This window comes from Crocodylus porosus, unplaced genomic scaffold (genome assembly GCF_001723895.1).
Source record: "Crocodylus porosus isolate Cpor-Errol unplaced genomic scaffold, CroPor_comp1, whole genome shotgun sequence".
Classification (NCBI taxonomy): domain Eukaryota; kingdom Metazoa; phylum Chordata; order Crocodylia; family Crocodylidae; genus Crocodylus; species Crocodylus porosus.
Genome location: NW_017728942.1, coordinates 4,544,794 through 4,559,983, shown reverse-complemented (window position 1 = coordinate 4,559,983; position 15,190 = coordinate 4,544,794). Strand labels below are relative to the sequence as shown.

At 41.9% G+C, this 15,190-nt stretch overlaps 1 protein-coding gene across 2 annotated transcripts in view; it reads left to right on the top strand.

The window, feature by feature from the left end:
* The first annotated feature begins 6 nt into the window (after positions 1–6).
* PMEPA1 (prostate transmembrane protein, androgen induced 1) overlaps positions 7–15,190 on the top strand; it is a 57,472-nt gene continuing 42,288 nt past the window's right edge. For both annotated transcript variants that reach the window (XM_019548179.1, XM_019548178.1), the window contains exon 1: positions 7–137. In XM_019548179.1, coding sequence (XP_019403724.1) covers positions 32–137 — 106 coding nt within the window. In that variant the 5' untranslated portion in view covers positions 7–31. The remainder of the gene's footprint in view (positions 138–15,190) is intronic.

Sequence of the window (15,190 nt, the reverse complement as noted above, 5' to 3'; positions counted from 1 at the left end):
CGCGCCTCGCCTCGCCGCCGCCTCCTCGCCCATGTATAACTTCATGGGGCTGAACGGCACCGCCGGCATCGCCCTGCAGCCCAATGTGTCCTGCACGTGCAACTGCAAGCGCTCTTTGTTCCAGAGCATGGAGATCAGTGAGTGGGGCCGGGGTGCGCGCCTGTGAGGGGGCGGCTATAAATAGTCCCGGCCGAGCGCGGGGGCTCAGCTCGCGCACGGGGCCCTGCCGCAGCCTCTCCTCAAGGGCCGGAGCAAGGAGTTTTTTGGGGCGCTAGACGCCCCCCTGCCTCCTCCTCTTCCCTCCCTAATCCGCACCTGGAGGCACCGGTTCGCAGCCGGAGTCGCTGCCCGCCGCGGGTGTCTTTTGGAGGAAAGTTTTGTGCCAGACCCGACAGCAAACACTCACGCGTGGCCGGGGAGAAGACGAGTCGGGCTCTCCCGGCGCCCCAAATAGAAGTAAAGTTTTAGCCGGTCGCTCCGGCTTGTCAGGCTGCCGCAAAGAGCAAAGAAAGCTGTTGCTGTTAAGCGGCTTGTCCGGTCTGTGCGCGTCCTGATCTTTAATCTGTTGCTGCTTGGGATTTAGCATCTTTGCGTCGGAGCATCCTGGCATGAGCAGGGATGACCGTATTGCGTCCACGGGTGAGGGACCCGCAGGGCTCAGAAATCGCTTTTGCCCGACCCAGCGCAGAGTTGTGAGGGGTTTATATCATGAGGGTTATCTTCGCCCCTCTTGTTTCCTTCAGTGTATGTAAAACTTCCTCTTCAGCATATGTAAAATTTCCTCTTCCGATTCATCTTTTTTTATATCATCCCTTCCCCTCGGCTAATGAGCCGTAATGATGTTTTGGCTGACACTGAGGCAGTCTTGTTAATTTAGTTGTCTGCTCTAACTGTCTGCTCTTCCAAATAGGCTATGTTTCTCACTTCAGCTGAAGTGATGCTCAGGAGATTTTGACCCATAAGGTTAGCACTGTTAACACTTTGAGCCTTGCTTTGAGGTCTCTTAATTAACGGCTCCATTTCAGTTATTTGGGGGTTGGAGGGCTGGAGGCAAAAGTGGAGCAAATATTTTGAAAACTTGTTATAATTTTTTAAAATTTTATTTTAAACTGTAAACATGAAGAATCACTGAGAGTGTTGTCTGACCCAAGTAGCCTGTACTTCTGTGTCGGGTCACCCTAACAAACTACCTAGAATTGAAATGGAGTTTTCTTTTTAAGGGAAGTCAATTGGCTTCCCCGGCTATTTTTAAAAATGCATTGCCTGGGCCTGATTATTTTCAAAGTGTCTCAGCCTGTGTGGCTTTTCTGCAGCCAGAGGGCTCATTTCTACTTGGGTCGACATCCAGTACCATGCAACGCAGTTGTAACCTCTGCGTGCTAGTGCATTTGGCACAAAGTGGAGACTTGGACATAATCTTGCTGTTGCTAACACCCCAGTATGGCAAATTCATTCTTGATGTAAGCATGTGAAAGTCCGTTGAGCCCTATTTAATGCCACCGATTCCCATTGACAATTTTAGGATTGAGTCTGTTGTTTGGGGGCTGCAGAGCTGTATTTTAGGGCAGCTCTGGTCTTTGGCATTTCAGATGGTCAAAGCCTTGAGTCCTCTGCCATCAACTTTGCAAGCCACATTTTGCGTTGATTTGGTTATATATGGATTTTGGGAAAAAAATCTATAGGCATTCATAGAATGGGTACTAAAACGTGTTCAACCTGAATTGTAAAATAAACCATAGCCTTTGTACTGTATGCACATTTAATCCTGATTTAATCTCATTCGTGTTCAGACAAAGCTAAGCTGGATTTGCCTGATTTTATTAACACTACCAGTACTGAATAGACCATTATTCTTTCTTGACTTTAACAGGCCGTGCTAGATATGAATACCATTAGAGCTCTACAAATTAAAAGATACTGATTTCTGTTTTTTGTTTTTTTTTTTTAATGCTAGTCAGAGAGTGAATGTAAATGAGTCTGCTATCCCATGACATAAAGCTGAGAAACTTTTTTTTTTTTTTTTTTTTTTTTTTTTTTTAAGTTTAGGTCTGATCAGAACTGTGATAATATCAAAGTGGAATATTTTTGAAGAATTAGCATCCACTCTGTCTTTTGAAGAAACAGTCTTTCTTCTTCCAATCTGATTCTTGGGCCAGGTTTCTTGTTGGAACAATCTGATCTCTTAATTTAATTGCTTGACTTCTTAGAAATACTATCCATTTGGTGGGGGCGGGGGGTGTAACCAAGAAAACTTACCTATCGGAGGATCTCTTCCTTTAAAAAAGCTAGAACCTACTCCATGAGACCCTGTTCTCTTTGGTCTGCTCTATCAAATCTCTGCACCTCCCTCCCCCCACAATCAGCTAGTTAACATCATGGTACTTACCCAAAGCGGGTAAGTTTTCTTTTGACTGAGGCCTTTAAAACTTTTACCATTACCTTACACCATTGTATTTGGCAGTAACTTCCTTTGTTGAAATTAGTTGTTTTTTCCTACGAAGCAAGAGTGGTTAGATTGCAATGGAGCTGGCTACACAAATGCTTCTTTTTACTTTGATGTAACAGAAAGGACAGAGTTGAAAGTCCGTTAGATTCAGTAGTTTAAAGTAGATGGTGGGGGGCGGGGGGCAGCATGACTCAGTTTTGAAAAATTATTTGGATGGGGTCTGAGAACAGGTAAAACGAGATTCCGTTTAATTTTGTAGGTGTGAATCTAGCTCAGGACTGATGCAAGATAGTAGCATAAGTGCAAACTGCTTTTAATTTAACCCTCTAATTGGGTTAACTGTGAAATTGATCTAAAAATATTTCTGTGCATTTCTTATTTCAGGTGACAAGCTGGAGTATTTAAACAAATGAAGCAGTTGGGCTCTTTCTGTCTGTAGCCTTCCTAGATGAGGGTTTTATATTTTTTCACTACAGGTTCAAAGTCTTGACGCCCATAGTGACTAGAGAGAGTACTCTGACCTGGTGCAGTGCCAATACACTAGGCCAGCCAAGCCAGCCAGACATCTCTGCTGTGGCCTCTAATCAGTCACCCAGGGTGAAGGGGGTTGGGGTGATTTCAGTGTGTTGGAGTCTGTAAATAACTACTTATTCAGCCCAACAAAGTTCTTGCAACAGTGTTCATTCATAGCTCACGGCCTCTTGCCACAAACAGCTAAACTTGTGTTTTTATCTGTCTGGTATAATCGATGAGCAAGTTTTTACAGGATCTTGTGATGGCCTTGTTCATTCAGCATTTGGAGTCCTTTGTACAGGTAATAGTTTGCTATGAATGCTGAGCTCTGGAAAACTGTGGAGCCGTTTCAGACCTGAAAGGACTTCTCGTACATTGATACAGGGTTGGGAATCTTTGGCTAGAGATGCTTCTGTTTTGCTTCGACCTGCCACAATAATGTAGATGCATGTAACAGCTGCGGAGGTTCAGAGATGCTCACCTTGAGTAAGGGGCTGGTTGAAGGTCGCCTTTAGTACTATGAAGTATCTAATAGCTTTAATAATAAAGAGGTTCTCTCAGTATGGCAATGAGACTATTCCCTCATCTTTTCTTTATTTTTAGAGCTGCAAAGCACAAGTTTTAAAGCCATTTAAAGACATTTAAAATTGTAAGTCTATTACGTGTGAGAAGTTCTGTCCTCAGAAACAAATCCAATATTTTCATATCCTTTAGTTTAATAAACCAAATGCAGATGGCTCAGCCTAGAATTTTCTCCCTTCCTCTCTCTCTTGCTCTCTGACTAGTATATATGATGTACTATATTGCTGTGATTTATATATAATTTTTCAAGAATGTTTTGTTTTTTCATTGATGTGTCAGTGGCAGCACTGGAACTGTTGTACTATCCTTACTGAAAAAAATCTGTAATACTGGCTCAGGTTTTTTATGTGCTGCTTTTTTGTTTGTTTGTTTGTTTTTTTGTTTTAACTGAACATTTCAGAAATAAGTCTACAAAAACAAGCACAGGTCTACTACCAGCTTTTTATCAAGCTAATTAGTCTTCACCTATGGCCATTCAATTCCTGATATTTCAATTTGGTATAAACAAACCAAAGTCAGGTGTGTGTTACCCATCTTCGATTGCGTCTTTGCTACACCAAAAAGTGTTTTATACAGAGACTGCCTTTTCTGCATAAAATCCAAGTGGAGAAAAAACACTGGTAGTTCTTACTTCTAAAAGGCTGGGAATTATCTGCACCTTCTCTTAGCCATCTCCATGTAAAATCCTGGAGATTTTAAGTTACTTATCTCTGCGAAAGCACAACCTTTTTTGAGTAAAGATACAGTCATAAGTCACCTTTGCTCTGCTGTGTGTATGTACCAGTGGGGTCTCAGAGCAGTGTTTAATTTTAGTCCCATGAAATGGCAACTTAATTGTTGAATTTTATTGCTTTCATTCAATGTTGATTCAAAAAGGGGATAGACAAGAAGACAGGATCAGACATATAGAGTCAAACGTCTTTTCCCTCTGGGTGAACACCTGTACAGTACTTCACATCCTGCTACTACAAGGTGGGTCAGAGTCCTGTGGCATGCATTGAAAGAGAGGCACCTGAAATCATTTATAATGCATAGCAGTGACATGATACAGTGAACTCTTCCTTAATGGGGCATATCCAGAAGAGGATATTTGACACAATACAACTTGTTACTCTGTGTCATGGAGGTGTTAGTTACCACCAGAATGAGTCTTTGTTTGTTTCAGGTTTTATAGCAAGTTCTCAGATGCTAGTAAATTTGGGTGACAATGTACCATGGGAGCAGGGAACAACATAGCTATATATTTTTAAGCCAAGGCATTTTAAGAGTTGGGACTGAAGCTGCATGTGAAATTTTGCAACGTTGACTTGGATTTAGCTGAATTCTTGATGCATTCTGTGGAAATGTAAAATGTAAACTTCCACAATGGTTTCCTTATTTTTGTTTTATTTTTGCTCTCCAAAGGTACTAAAACTCAAATATCTTGGGCGCTGGTAGCTGGCTGCATAAATTCAAATCCAGAATCAGTTTGTAAACCTAAATTATAAATGGAATTTATAAAGGAGACGACTTTTCTAAAAGAAGTGTATAAGTATATAGTGACACCAATGGCCAGTAGCTGCGACCCAGCCTTTTACCTAAGTGGTAAATAATTGTACAGTCGAGATTGGTTTTGCCTCGGTTAACACACAGTTATCATTTGGTAACAGATCCGTTAGGACTTTTTATTTGTGATTGTTGTTAAATAAAAAATGATTTTCAATTAAGCGGATCTGCTGTATGCAAAGAAATTCTGTGTGGTATATATTCTTATTCAGAGCTTTAAGGTGTTCGGTATAGATGGCTTTAGTGCATCTATTGTCAGCTTATTTTTGCCTTCTTACTAACAGCTTCTGTCATGAAACTAGAAGGGCAGCCTTGCTGCATTTAAGTGTAGGCTCTGTTTGCACAATGAGTATACTCCTAAATATATAGAGAGCAAAGGGGCCATTAAGGACTGGAGTGTGTATGACAAATGTTTTTTGTGGCTCTGGAGCTAAATTTCTGTGAGATTTGCCTGTTGAAGTCAAATTCTGGTCTTACAGACATCAGTGAAGGGGGTGAAAATGATAGTGTGCATGCATTTCTGTATGATTGATTGTTTGTACTTGTCTTCAATAATTGCAGAGGACTACAGTTTTATACATAAAATAATTGATAACAGCTAGTTGACTTAACTGCCAGAAAATGGAATTTCTAAAGTATTGGTTAACTTTAGCAAGTCGTGTTTTATTTTTTAGTCTATTTCAACTGCTGCAGTTTGTCATTCCCAATCTGAGGATTTGGGGGAACTACTGATGGCAGAAAAGGCTTTGATGACTTGGCAAGGAATATAACTTCCAAGGCAGCGCTTTGATCTGCATTTTAAATGGTGCTTTATAATGAAAACTTTTCACGTTTCTTTCCCCCTTTTCTAAGTCAGTTCTGCAGAGTTTTGTTTAACAAGAAGAACGAGAGGAAGAGGACAACTTCTTGTCTACATTGAAGCCACCTATAAGTATATAATTCCTCGTGTTCTGCAGATCACATGGTAATTGCATGATTACGCTAAACAGGAAATTAGTAGAGATGTTAAACTTATCAAAGTGTTGCAAGCCTTTTGAATTTTCTCCAGTGAGAAACCTATGCTCACTTTAACATTTATACTACAGTTCTTACTTTGGAGATATCCATTCTACCTAATGTTGCATGTCTCTGCTTCCAAATATTTTTCCACCTGAAATTGGACATTTTATTATTTTTAGCATGTGAATCCTTTTAATATTATTTTGCACAAGAAAAGATTGTAGTTTCAATCAACACCTCAGCAGTTTTGTACAGATAAAACAGCCACTAAGTTCTTCAGAATGGTTTTGGGGTTTTTTTTGTCCTTCCACCTCTGTCAATAGCTATTTATCCTCGGGTAAACTGTATTGGGGATTGCAGGTTGTTGCCTGCATAGGTTATTTCTTATGCATGAGAAGTGATGGTTGTTGCAGTGATTCATGCAACGTGGATCCAAGTTTGTCAGAAGTAGAAGCGCAAAAGATATTTTATATTTTATAACTTATATTATAAATTGTTTAATTTAAATCTGCTTGAAAATAGTCAGTCTGTCTTGGGGCCGGCTTGTGTGGGCTTTGTCTTCTAGTTGAGGAGGTGATGCCCTTTAATGATGAGGGATAATTGAGCAGGCTTTCCCAAATAGCTTCAGTAGTGCCTCTGATTAGTTTTCGTAACTGCTGTTAAGCCTTTTCTTGCATAGACTCCCAGTTACGCCAAAATAATGCCTTTGTGCAGGCACTGGTCAGCTGGGGTTTAGAAGAGATCAAATACATTTCATTGGAGCAAAAACCCACTCCTTAGAGTATGTGCTAGTTAGCAAGGCATTCATATGGAGCTAAGCAGAGTTTTTGCATTTTTTTTAATTTGAGCCTTATTACATGCTTCTCCGGAAGTAAAAGTTCTTCCTGGAGTTAAAACTCATCCTGAGTTACTCTTTGCCTCTACTTGATCCCAACTACTGATTTTTGGGCATATGGGCATGTATGATCAAGTCTGTCAAAACGTGCAGGTGTTGTGACCTGAATTTGCCTGATGGATTTTTGCAGGCATTGAGATCAGCATTGAGGCCCTACCCTGTGCACGCCCCTACCCTCCACAATGTATTTCTGTTTGATCTACGAGAAATTTGGCAGTGCCTATCAAAATCGTGAAAGGGCATTTACAGTTTGTACAGGTTTGCATTTGCACTGGATCTAGAACACTGTTTGCTGTCTATTTCTGATGCACGTTGTAATGTCAGTCACAGACTGTAGATTTTTTTCGAACTGAAGTCTAGTACATAACTTTGAACTTAACTTTCCGTGTGTTAGTTAGCTGTTCTGTGGTGGGTTTCTGTGATGCCTTCCAGTCACTGGTCTGTCTGTGATGTTAACGAGGCCTCACAAATCCGTACTAAAATTGACCAAGATTTTTACCCGCAAGTGGTGAATCTTACACTGCAATATGTGCACAAATGCCTGTATTTGCATGTACAGACTTGCTTATGCCAATGCACTTGCTTGTTCTGAACACTCTGTTTACATCTACAGCTATGAAGAATTGGGCATGTGATGGGAGTTTAGACAAGACATGTGCACTTTAACAGGTGCTACCAAAATGCTCAGTACTGAAGACTTGGCCAATGCAACCTAACACGTACAATTCTGTAACAAAGAATGAAGGATGTGCATGCAAGATGATTAAATTACTATTTAGAATGACATAAAAGTTGAAAAGATGCCCTTAAAAATTATGTAACCTCTTCAAGAATTATATAGGGTTTTGGGATCAAGTGAAGTAAGAAAGACCAATTTGTTGAGTAGCGAGTTTGTTACTCCAGCCCCCTACAAAGACTTGTCAGTAATAATTCTGTAAAACTATGAATCAACTTTGCATGACTTTGTGCAAATAGACTGAGTAATTTCTTTGTTCTTTTCTTCTTACTTTGTAATCGGTGTCTGTAAAAGCCCAAAGGTTTGGTCTTGTGGAAAGCATGATTCATTTATTGGTGTCTGTGCCGACTAGTTATCTTTCAGTAATTCCAGAGTGCTGCTACAAGCCAAGAGTGATTCATACATGGCTAAGTGCACAAACAAATGGGGTCATGGCCATCTGCAGAAACTTTTCTAATCTATTTATGGTATCAGAGAAAGAAGTGGGTGTATTAAGGATGATGGAATAGGTGTCAATTACATTGGTGAATATAACCGGTTAAGTAACACTAAGCATTGCTTAAAAATACTTTCTGCTTGTTGCTGATGATCAGAACAGTAGATCACATTTACATGATATCACATCCACTCAGCCTGGTGTCTCTAGGTGGCGATTCCTTTAAGAGACGAGCATAACTGTAACGTTGATTCCTTATGCCTACTTCAGTCAAAATTCATATTGGCATAGGGGACTGGTGGGGGGTGCATGTGCCCCCCCAGTGGGGTCGGTGCCCCCTGATGGCTGACAGTGATGCTGTCAGTAGGGCTGGTGCTCCCCCTGATGGGGCCGCCGCCATCGGCAGCTTCTGTGGGTGCCCCCCCAGATTCAGGAGGCACCAGTCACTCATGCATATTGGCCTCTAGATTTTGTAGATAATGAACTAAACCTTGCTCCCTGTTACTCCAGATTTGCACTAGTCGATGCCATTACTTCATTACATTCAAAATTTGGCCCAGTACTTGCATAGCTGTATATTCATGAGCAGGGATAACGTGCCATTTTTATACATCAACTATGACTGCTGTGGAACAGCTTAGAAAAGTAAATGCAGTGAGCAAGTAGGCTGACTCTCCTCAGAAAACCTTTCTGTTCCTTTTGTCAGTGCTTTCTTGGGGAATTGGGAAGAGAGCTGTGCATAGTGAGATGGACTGGACACTTAGTGACTCTGCATCTCTTGTCACTAATGCTGAGAATTAATTTTCCTTTTCTAAATCCTGGTGCACAGACTAACAGAAATTTGGTACAATTAGCACTGATGCTTTAGGACTGCCCTCTGCTCAGACAGAAATACCTAAATTCTGTCTCCTGTTTGGGGAATTCAGACTAGGCTCAGTGGCACCTTGTTGGCTGTGCTGGCAATAAGGAAGAAAGGGGGTTTCAGACTGGTTATGAGAGAAGAAACTGTTCTCAGAAGAGTGTAAGGAGAGGGATTTTGTTTCTACTGCCATGGACTTACTGGTGAAGGGAGTTGCCAAACTGAAATTCATCTATTCGTTTCATCTAAGCCAGTGATAATTCTGCATAGGGTTTAGGATGCTATATGGCCCTTAGTCTTAAACAGAAATGCTTTGTTTTTTAAATAAGTATATAGGACTTGACAATTGCAGAGCTAACCACGTGAGGATCTTGCAGCACTTATGCAGGTAAGCATCACATTGGAGAGAGGCTTGAGCAGCAACATTTAAAAAAAAAAAAAAAAAAAAAAAATTTGTGAGATTTTAAATATGCCCATGTTCAAGGATACTTTGGCACTTCTCTCCACCTAGTTTATGAGGGAGTCAACTGAAGCCCAGAGCTTGATGGGTTACAGATGTACTCTAAATTGAATGAGTGCACTAGAGCTGGCCAACAACTGAGGAAAAATTGGGCATAACTGAAAATGCAAAAAGCTTTGACCAGCTCTGTTGCACACTTGTTCAAGTGCAGTCACTAAAAGGGAACTGGGCCTCTGCTAACCTCTGAAATGTTTTCAGAAGGGAAGTGACCCAGACTTTTGCCCTAAAGGGCTAAGGAGTCTCTTGTGGAATCAGAATTGCTCTCCTCTTGGTTTATTTAAATCAACAGATTATGCAACTCATGCTAGACTTGCCTGCAGGGGAAGCGGAAGAGGAACAATGCCATTGCCATTTGGATCAATTCCTATGCAATGTCTAGCCCTGAAACATTAGGGCCAAAATTTGCAAATCTGTGTATCCAAATTGGTGTTTTTTGTTTTTTGTTTGTTTTTTTTTTTGAATCCATATTCAGGTTCCTCAGTCAAAGTCCTCTGACTCAATGTGCTGAGCACTTGTGGGGGTCATGGTGTCTCCTGAGACTAAAAATACTTAATCAGACATTACCCTTAGGGGATGGAGACTTTACTCAGTGGGTATGACTTGCTAAGTGTTCAGTATGGACCTAAATTGGCAGGGAGAGATTTTGAAAATCCCACTCTTAACTTGTTCAGGGGTTTTTAAACCCTCCAAAAGCCATGAAAGCGAAGTCATGTCGCAGACGTCCCCACACCCCTCACCTGTTCTGCATTCCACATTCTGGTGATGATCCGAGACGCAGACGAATGCTCAGCAGAGTCATTCTCACACCCTTGGCTGGTCTGAACATTCCTGTTGTCTGTGCTGTAAAGGGTGGGGTGTCCAGAATATACTCGACAGCTTACAATACAAAGGCCCTTCTCACATGTGCTGCCAGCCGTTGCAATACAGATGCATGAACCAACTGAGCACGGAGGAGGTGAACCATTTATAACCCTCATGTAGGGGTTGGTAAGTGAGAAATTTGTCTAAGGAGTTTTTTGGTCAATCAGTTTCCAGCAGGGCCAGGATGTGATGGAGGGTAGAACGTTTTCTGGTTCTCTCTGAAAGCATATGGAGAGAAATCCTGGCCGTAGTGAAGTCAATGGGAGTTCTGACATTGACTTCAGTTGATCCAGGATTTCATTCTGGAAGCATGGTGTGTCTGTTTGCAGTGGTCTCTTGAAACACGTGACATCCCTTTACATTTGCTAGCACTCCAAGAGGGCAGTTGTGCAAAGAGCTTTTGATTTCCTCCCACATAGTATAAGAGTGACGTAGCTGTAGTGATCCAGAAATTATGGGAGAGCCAAGGACTTCTTAGGGTTATACCTTGTATTGGCCCAGCTATTAGCTGGCATAAAGTTAGACAAGCTTTGGGATGCAAACACCAATGTTTCCAGTGAAGTGCGTGGGAGCTGCAGGTGTTTGGTTGCTGAGAAAATGAATTCTGAACCTTTTGTGTTTGGAGTGACAAGCACTGCTGTTCCTCATGATCTCTGAGGTGTTCTGCCTCTCCACCAATACTCAGTATTATGGTTGAACTGTATTATAGTTCCTTGGCTCCAATAACAACACCAAATTGTATACATATTAGTCTTTTCAATACTGAGATCAAAAGGAACATGGGCCAATTAAGCTCCCCCTTAATGATACTTAAGCATCCACAGTTGCATTGCTCTTTGTTTTACTCATTCCCGAGTAAAAATTAGCTTAGAAGTTTAATCTTATGCTTCCAATTTTATGCATGGTGTCTCTTTTTTTTTTCTCTTTATTTCCTTTTCCCCTTTCCCTTTCATAAAGCTGTAGTGAGAACTCTCTCCAGGTGAGAAGACCTCCTTGCAATCCACATAACGAATGCATACAGTGACTTTCGACTGAAATATTCTAGGCTAGTCTCCAGGCCCACGGCATGCAGTATAAAACAAGAGGCTGAGCATTTTTCATGTTTTAGGTCGCTTGCTGGTTCTGAGGCAGTTTTCTTCGTGTCTAGAGTCACTGGGGCTTTGCTCTTGATGCAGCCTTCATCGTGAATGCAGGGTACAAACGTGGCAGCCACCATTTTGGCTGAAACCAGAGATTGAACTGAGGCCTTCTAGGGCTTCAGGACCAAAGGTTTCCATGTAGCAGTTCCTCTGTGAAGTAGATACGGGAGGGGGTCAGCAGGTTACACCAGTATCATTTTTTATTAATGTCTCTACTCTTCCTAATGTTAGTGTGGTCTTGTGGCAGATGCTATTCTTCACCAAAATACATCAGCCAGTGTGCGGTGACTAAAAGGGAGACTAAACATAATGGACACGCAGGGCACATCTCCATGTGCCCCTACAGTGCTGTTGTTACTGCGCCATCGTTTAGTACTTCCCATAGGCTGTACTAAAGGGAGCACTAAATGACGGCACTGCGCCGTGCTGGCAGTACAGTAAATTTTGAGCTGCAGTGTCACCGTAGCGACGTGCAATAGCAAGAGGGCGCATCACTACGGTGATGTAGCTGCGGCGTCACGGTTTGTTTGCCAATGCTACGTCGGTGTAGCGTGTTGCTATGGCAACAGCATCTTTTATAGACATGCCCACGGACTCCATTCACAATCAACTCCCAGTGGCCTTTCTTGGTATTTCTTTTTCCTTAGATGCTGCATTTATGTACAGCTAAATCCTGAAAGTAACTTGTTGAAATGCGAAGAAAAAAATGTGTGAATGGGTTTAATTTACTTTAATTCAGTTATGAAGTGAGAGGGGAAACCTCTCTGGCTGCATGAGGGCAGTCAGTGAATGTGTGAAGAATTAGCTGTTCTTCAAACAGGGCGCCGGTTGTGTGCGAACATTTAAAGAACTTCTATTTTCACTTGACCATTGGGTTTTGTTGCACTCCAAACCACAAGTGCACTTCAGTCTCAAAAGGCTTTGGAGAAAACTTGCATCATGTTATGTTCTTTTTCTTTGGTACAAGGAGGCCCAGATTATGCTCTGCGTGCGTTTTTTTCCAGTGGTATTTGTAGCATTGGCAGTATGTTAAACCAAGGGAAGACTCTCCTTATCAAGAAAAAAAAATGAAGTGTAAGACATGCACTTTCCAGCCTGATCAGTGCTGTTAGTTTAACAGCTGATTTGAACAATTGTGCAGGTTTTCTTTTTTCTTGTTAACCAAGTGCATGTCTTACACTCAGCTGTTGCCAATGTAAGTGTAGCTAACTTTTTTTTTCACAGTGGCTTTATGGATTCTAATTTAAATGCTGTAATGAACTTCAGTGTAGGGTTCACTGTAGTGGACGTACAGCTCAAAATATATGGGTACCATGGAGGGCTGGAGACCTTAGATTATAGGAATAGTTCTAGGAACAACAGTGCCCATTGCCTGCCAAGCCAAACACATCTGTCATCTGCTGTACTTGGTTTATTGTTGTTTTGTTCTTCTTTTTGTAAAGAATAGTGGGAGATTAAATTAATCTTAGTGATGTTTGCTAGTCAAACTGTATCTGTAACGTTCATTCTGCCAGTTTTTAGGGATGGGCAGAGGGAAAGTGTTCTCTTATTATTTTTGTAACTACCAGCAGGTGAAAAATGCAAACTCTATTGCAGCTGTACTCTCCTAATTGTGCAGATGCCAAGAACTGCAGCTTTGTTTTCCAGCCTGATCAATGCTGTTAGTTTAAGTAGTTGGATAATTTCGTAGCTCTAGGCACTTTTGTCTGACTAACACGAGACTGGATTGCTTTGTTTGCCCTTCATGGGGAGGAGAGGAGGGGACTTCCATTTAAACAAGGCTTCCCCCAGCCTCACAAAACAGCCAGCTGATGCTTCTGTGCCTCCCAACCTTTTCTGAATCAAGAGCATAAGGAAATGGGGGATGTTATACCTCATTCTCTCACATTTAAGCCGGATACTCTCTATTTTCCTGCTTGCGAAGCCAAAGCATTGATCCTGCTGGTCAGATACCATCCTGCCTCTTTTGACTGTTTTGTTTTTATTTTTATTTTTTTAGTGGAGCTTACCAGTTCTCACCTTTTTGATCGTGTAAGCCAGAGCTTTTCCAAGATAGAGAGAGAAATAGGATAGATATGGACATTCAAGTCTAATCTGAACCAATCGTCTGACACTTCATCAATCTAGATCTATTATAGACCATGTTTCACCATTTTAAACCAGTCTCTGTGCCCCAAACTTGTGGTCTATCATGGGTGTAGGCCTGCTTTTGGTCACTTATACTGGTTTATATGTAATATCTGTACCTAGAGGGACAGTACACCCTCCTCTTGTTTAGCAACCTTCCCATGTTTAAACCAGGCTTCTTTCCAACCTTGTTTGAGGCTGCACTTGCTAGGATTATAACCAGTTATCTTCCTAGGTGATATAGGTCTGAGATGGTAAAAGCCCTATTTCTTTTCTGAGCAGCACTTTAATTGGTTAACGTGCTGCCAAGGATCTGTCTCTTGGTGGGGAAGGGAGAAGAGGCTGAGGCTTTAGAGATTTCATTGCAATTGGGCACTAACTTATGTAATCATTCAAAAAGGGGTTCCAGAGACCATCTCATGTTTCCCGCACCGAACCGAAATGTCTTCCTCGGGAAGGAGAGGGGTGATTCTTAAGGGGAAAGAGAGAATTCCAGCTGTTTCTGGAGTACACCCGATACTCTGCCTGGTGTTTGGTTGCTTCAGTGGGATATGCTGCCTGATGCTACTTTCTCCCAGGAAGATTCATTTAAAGTCGAATCAATTCCAGCTGCCGACGAGCACATTTTGGGCGGGACATTGTGCAGCTGAGAGGCTGTTCTCACTTTTCCAGTGATGTAATTAGGTAGTCACTGACCCTGTGGCTGTCGGCTATCTTGGGGAGATAGGGAAGGGCAGATGGTCTGTGACAGTAGATCAGTACATAATGGCTCTAGCTGTGTTGGTTACAAACACTGGTGAAAGCTGAAGACCGGGTAGTTGTCTGAGTCATCCTTACGCAGCATGGAGTGAGTCTCTAATGACTTTTGTCATTGAATGCTGGCCGGGTGGATTTTGCCTGAATTCTGAAAACTGTTCTCTTGAGTTAGCGTGTTCTTTATGATGATGACTATCCAACTCGGCGGCAGCATAGTGTGGTGGATAGGGCAAGTGCCTGGGATTAAGGGGTTCTGCGTTTTATTCCCTGCCTAGCCAGTGGCTTTTGGCATGCTATCGGTTTCCTTTCCAAACCTTTTGTCTTAGTGGCTGGCAACTCCTCGGTAACTCAACATGCGGACACTCTTATTCCCAAATAAGTGTTCTTGTTTGTGTTTCAGTTTATAAAGTGATCTAGCCTCAACTCAGAAAGGAGTGTTTGCCCATAGAGTTTTTCTGGAATAACTGCTCTGCTTTACATTTACACCCAACTAATTCTGGCCTTTTACATATAGACAGACTCTTAACAGGAGCTGCCTATTGTATTCATACAGTTTTCTTTAACTCTGCCTACTAGCCCAAGGGTATCCTCTGAATGTGCAGTAGTCCTTATGTCAGCATTTCACATTGCACCCCCATGTTAAAGGAGAACAGGAGGTGCCTCAGGTCCCTTTCAGGTCATCAATTTCATAGTTTCATAGTAGCTAGAGTCGGAAGGGACCTAGGTAGATCATCTAGTCCGACCCCCTGCCTTGGCAGGAAAGAGCACCGGGGTCA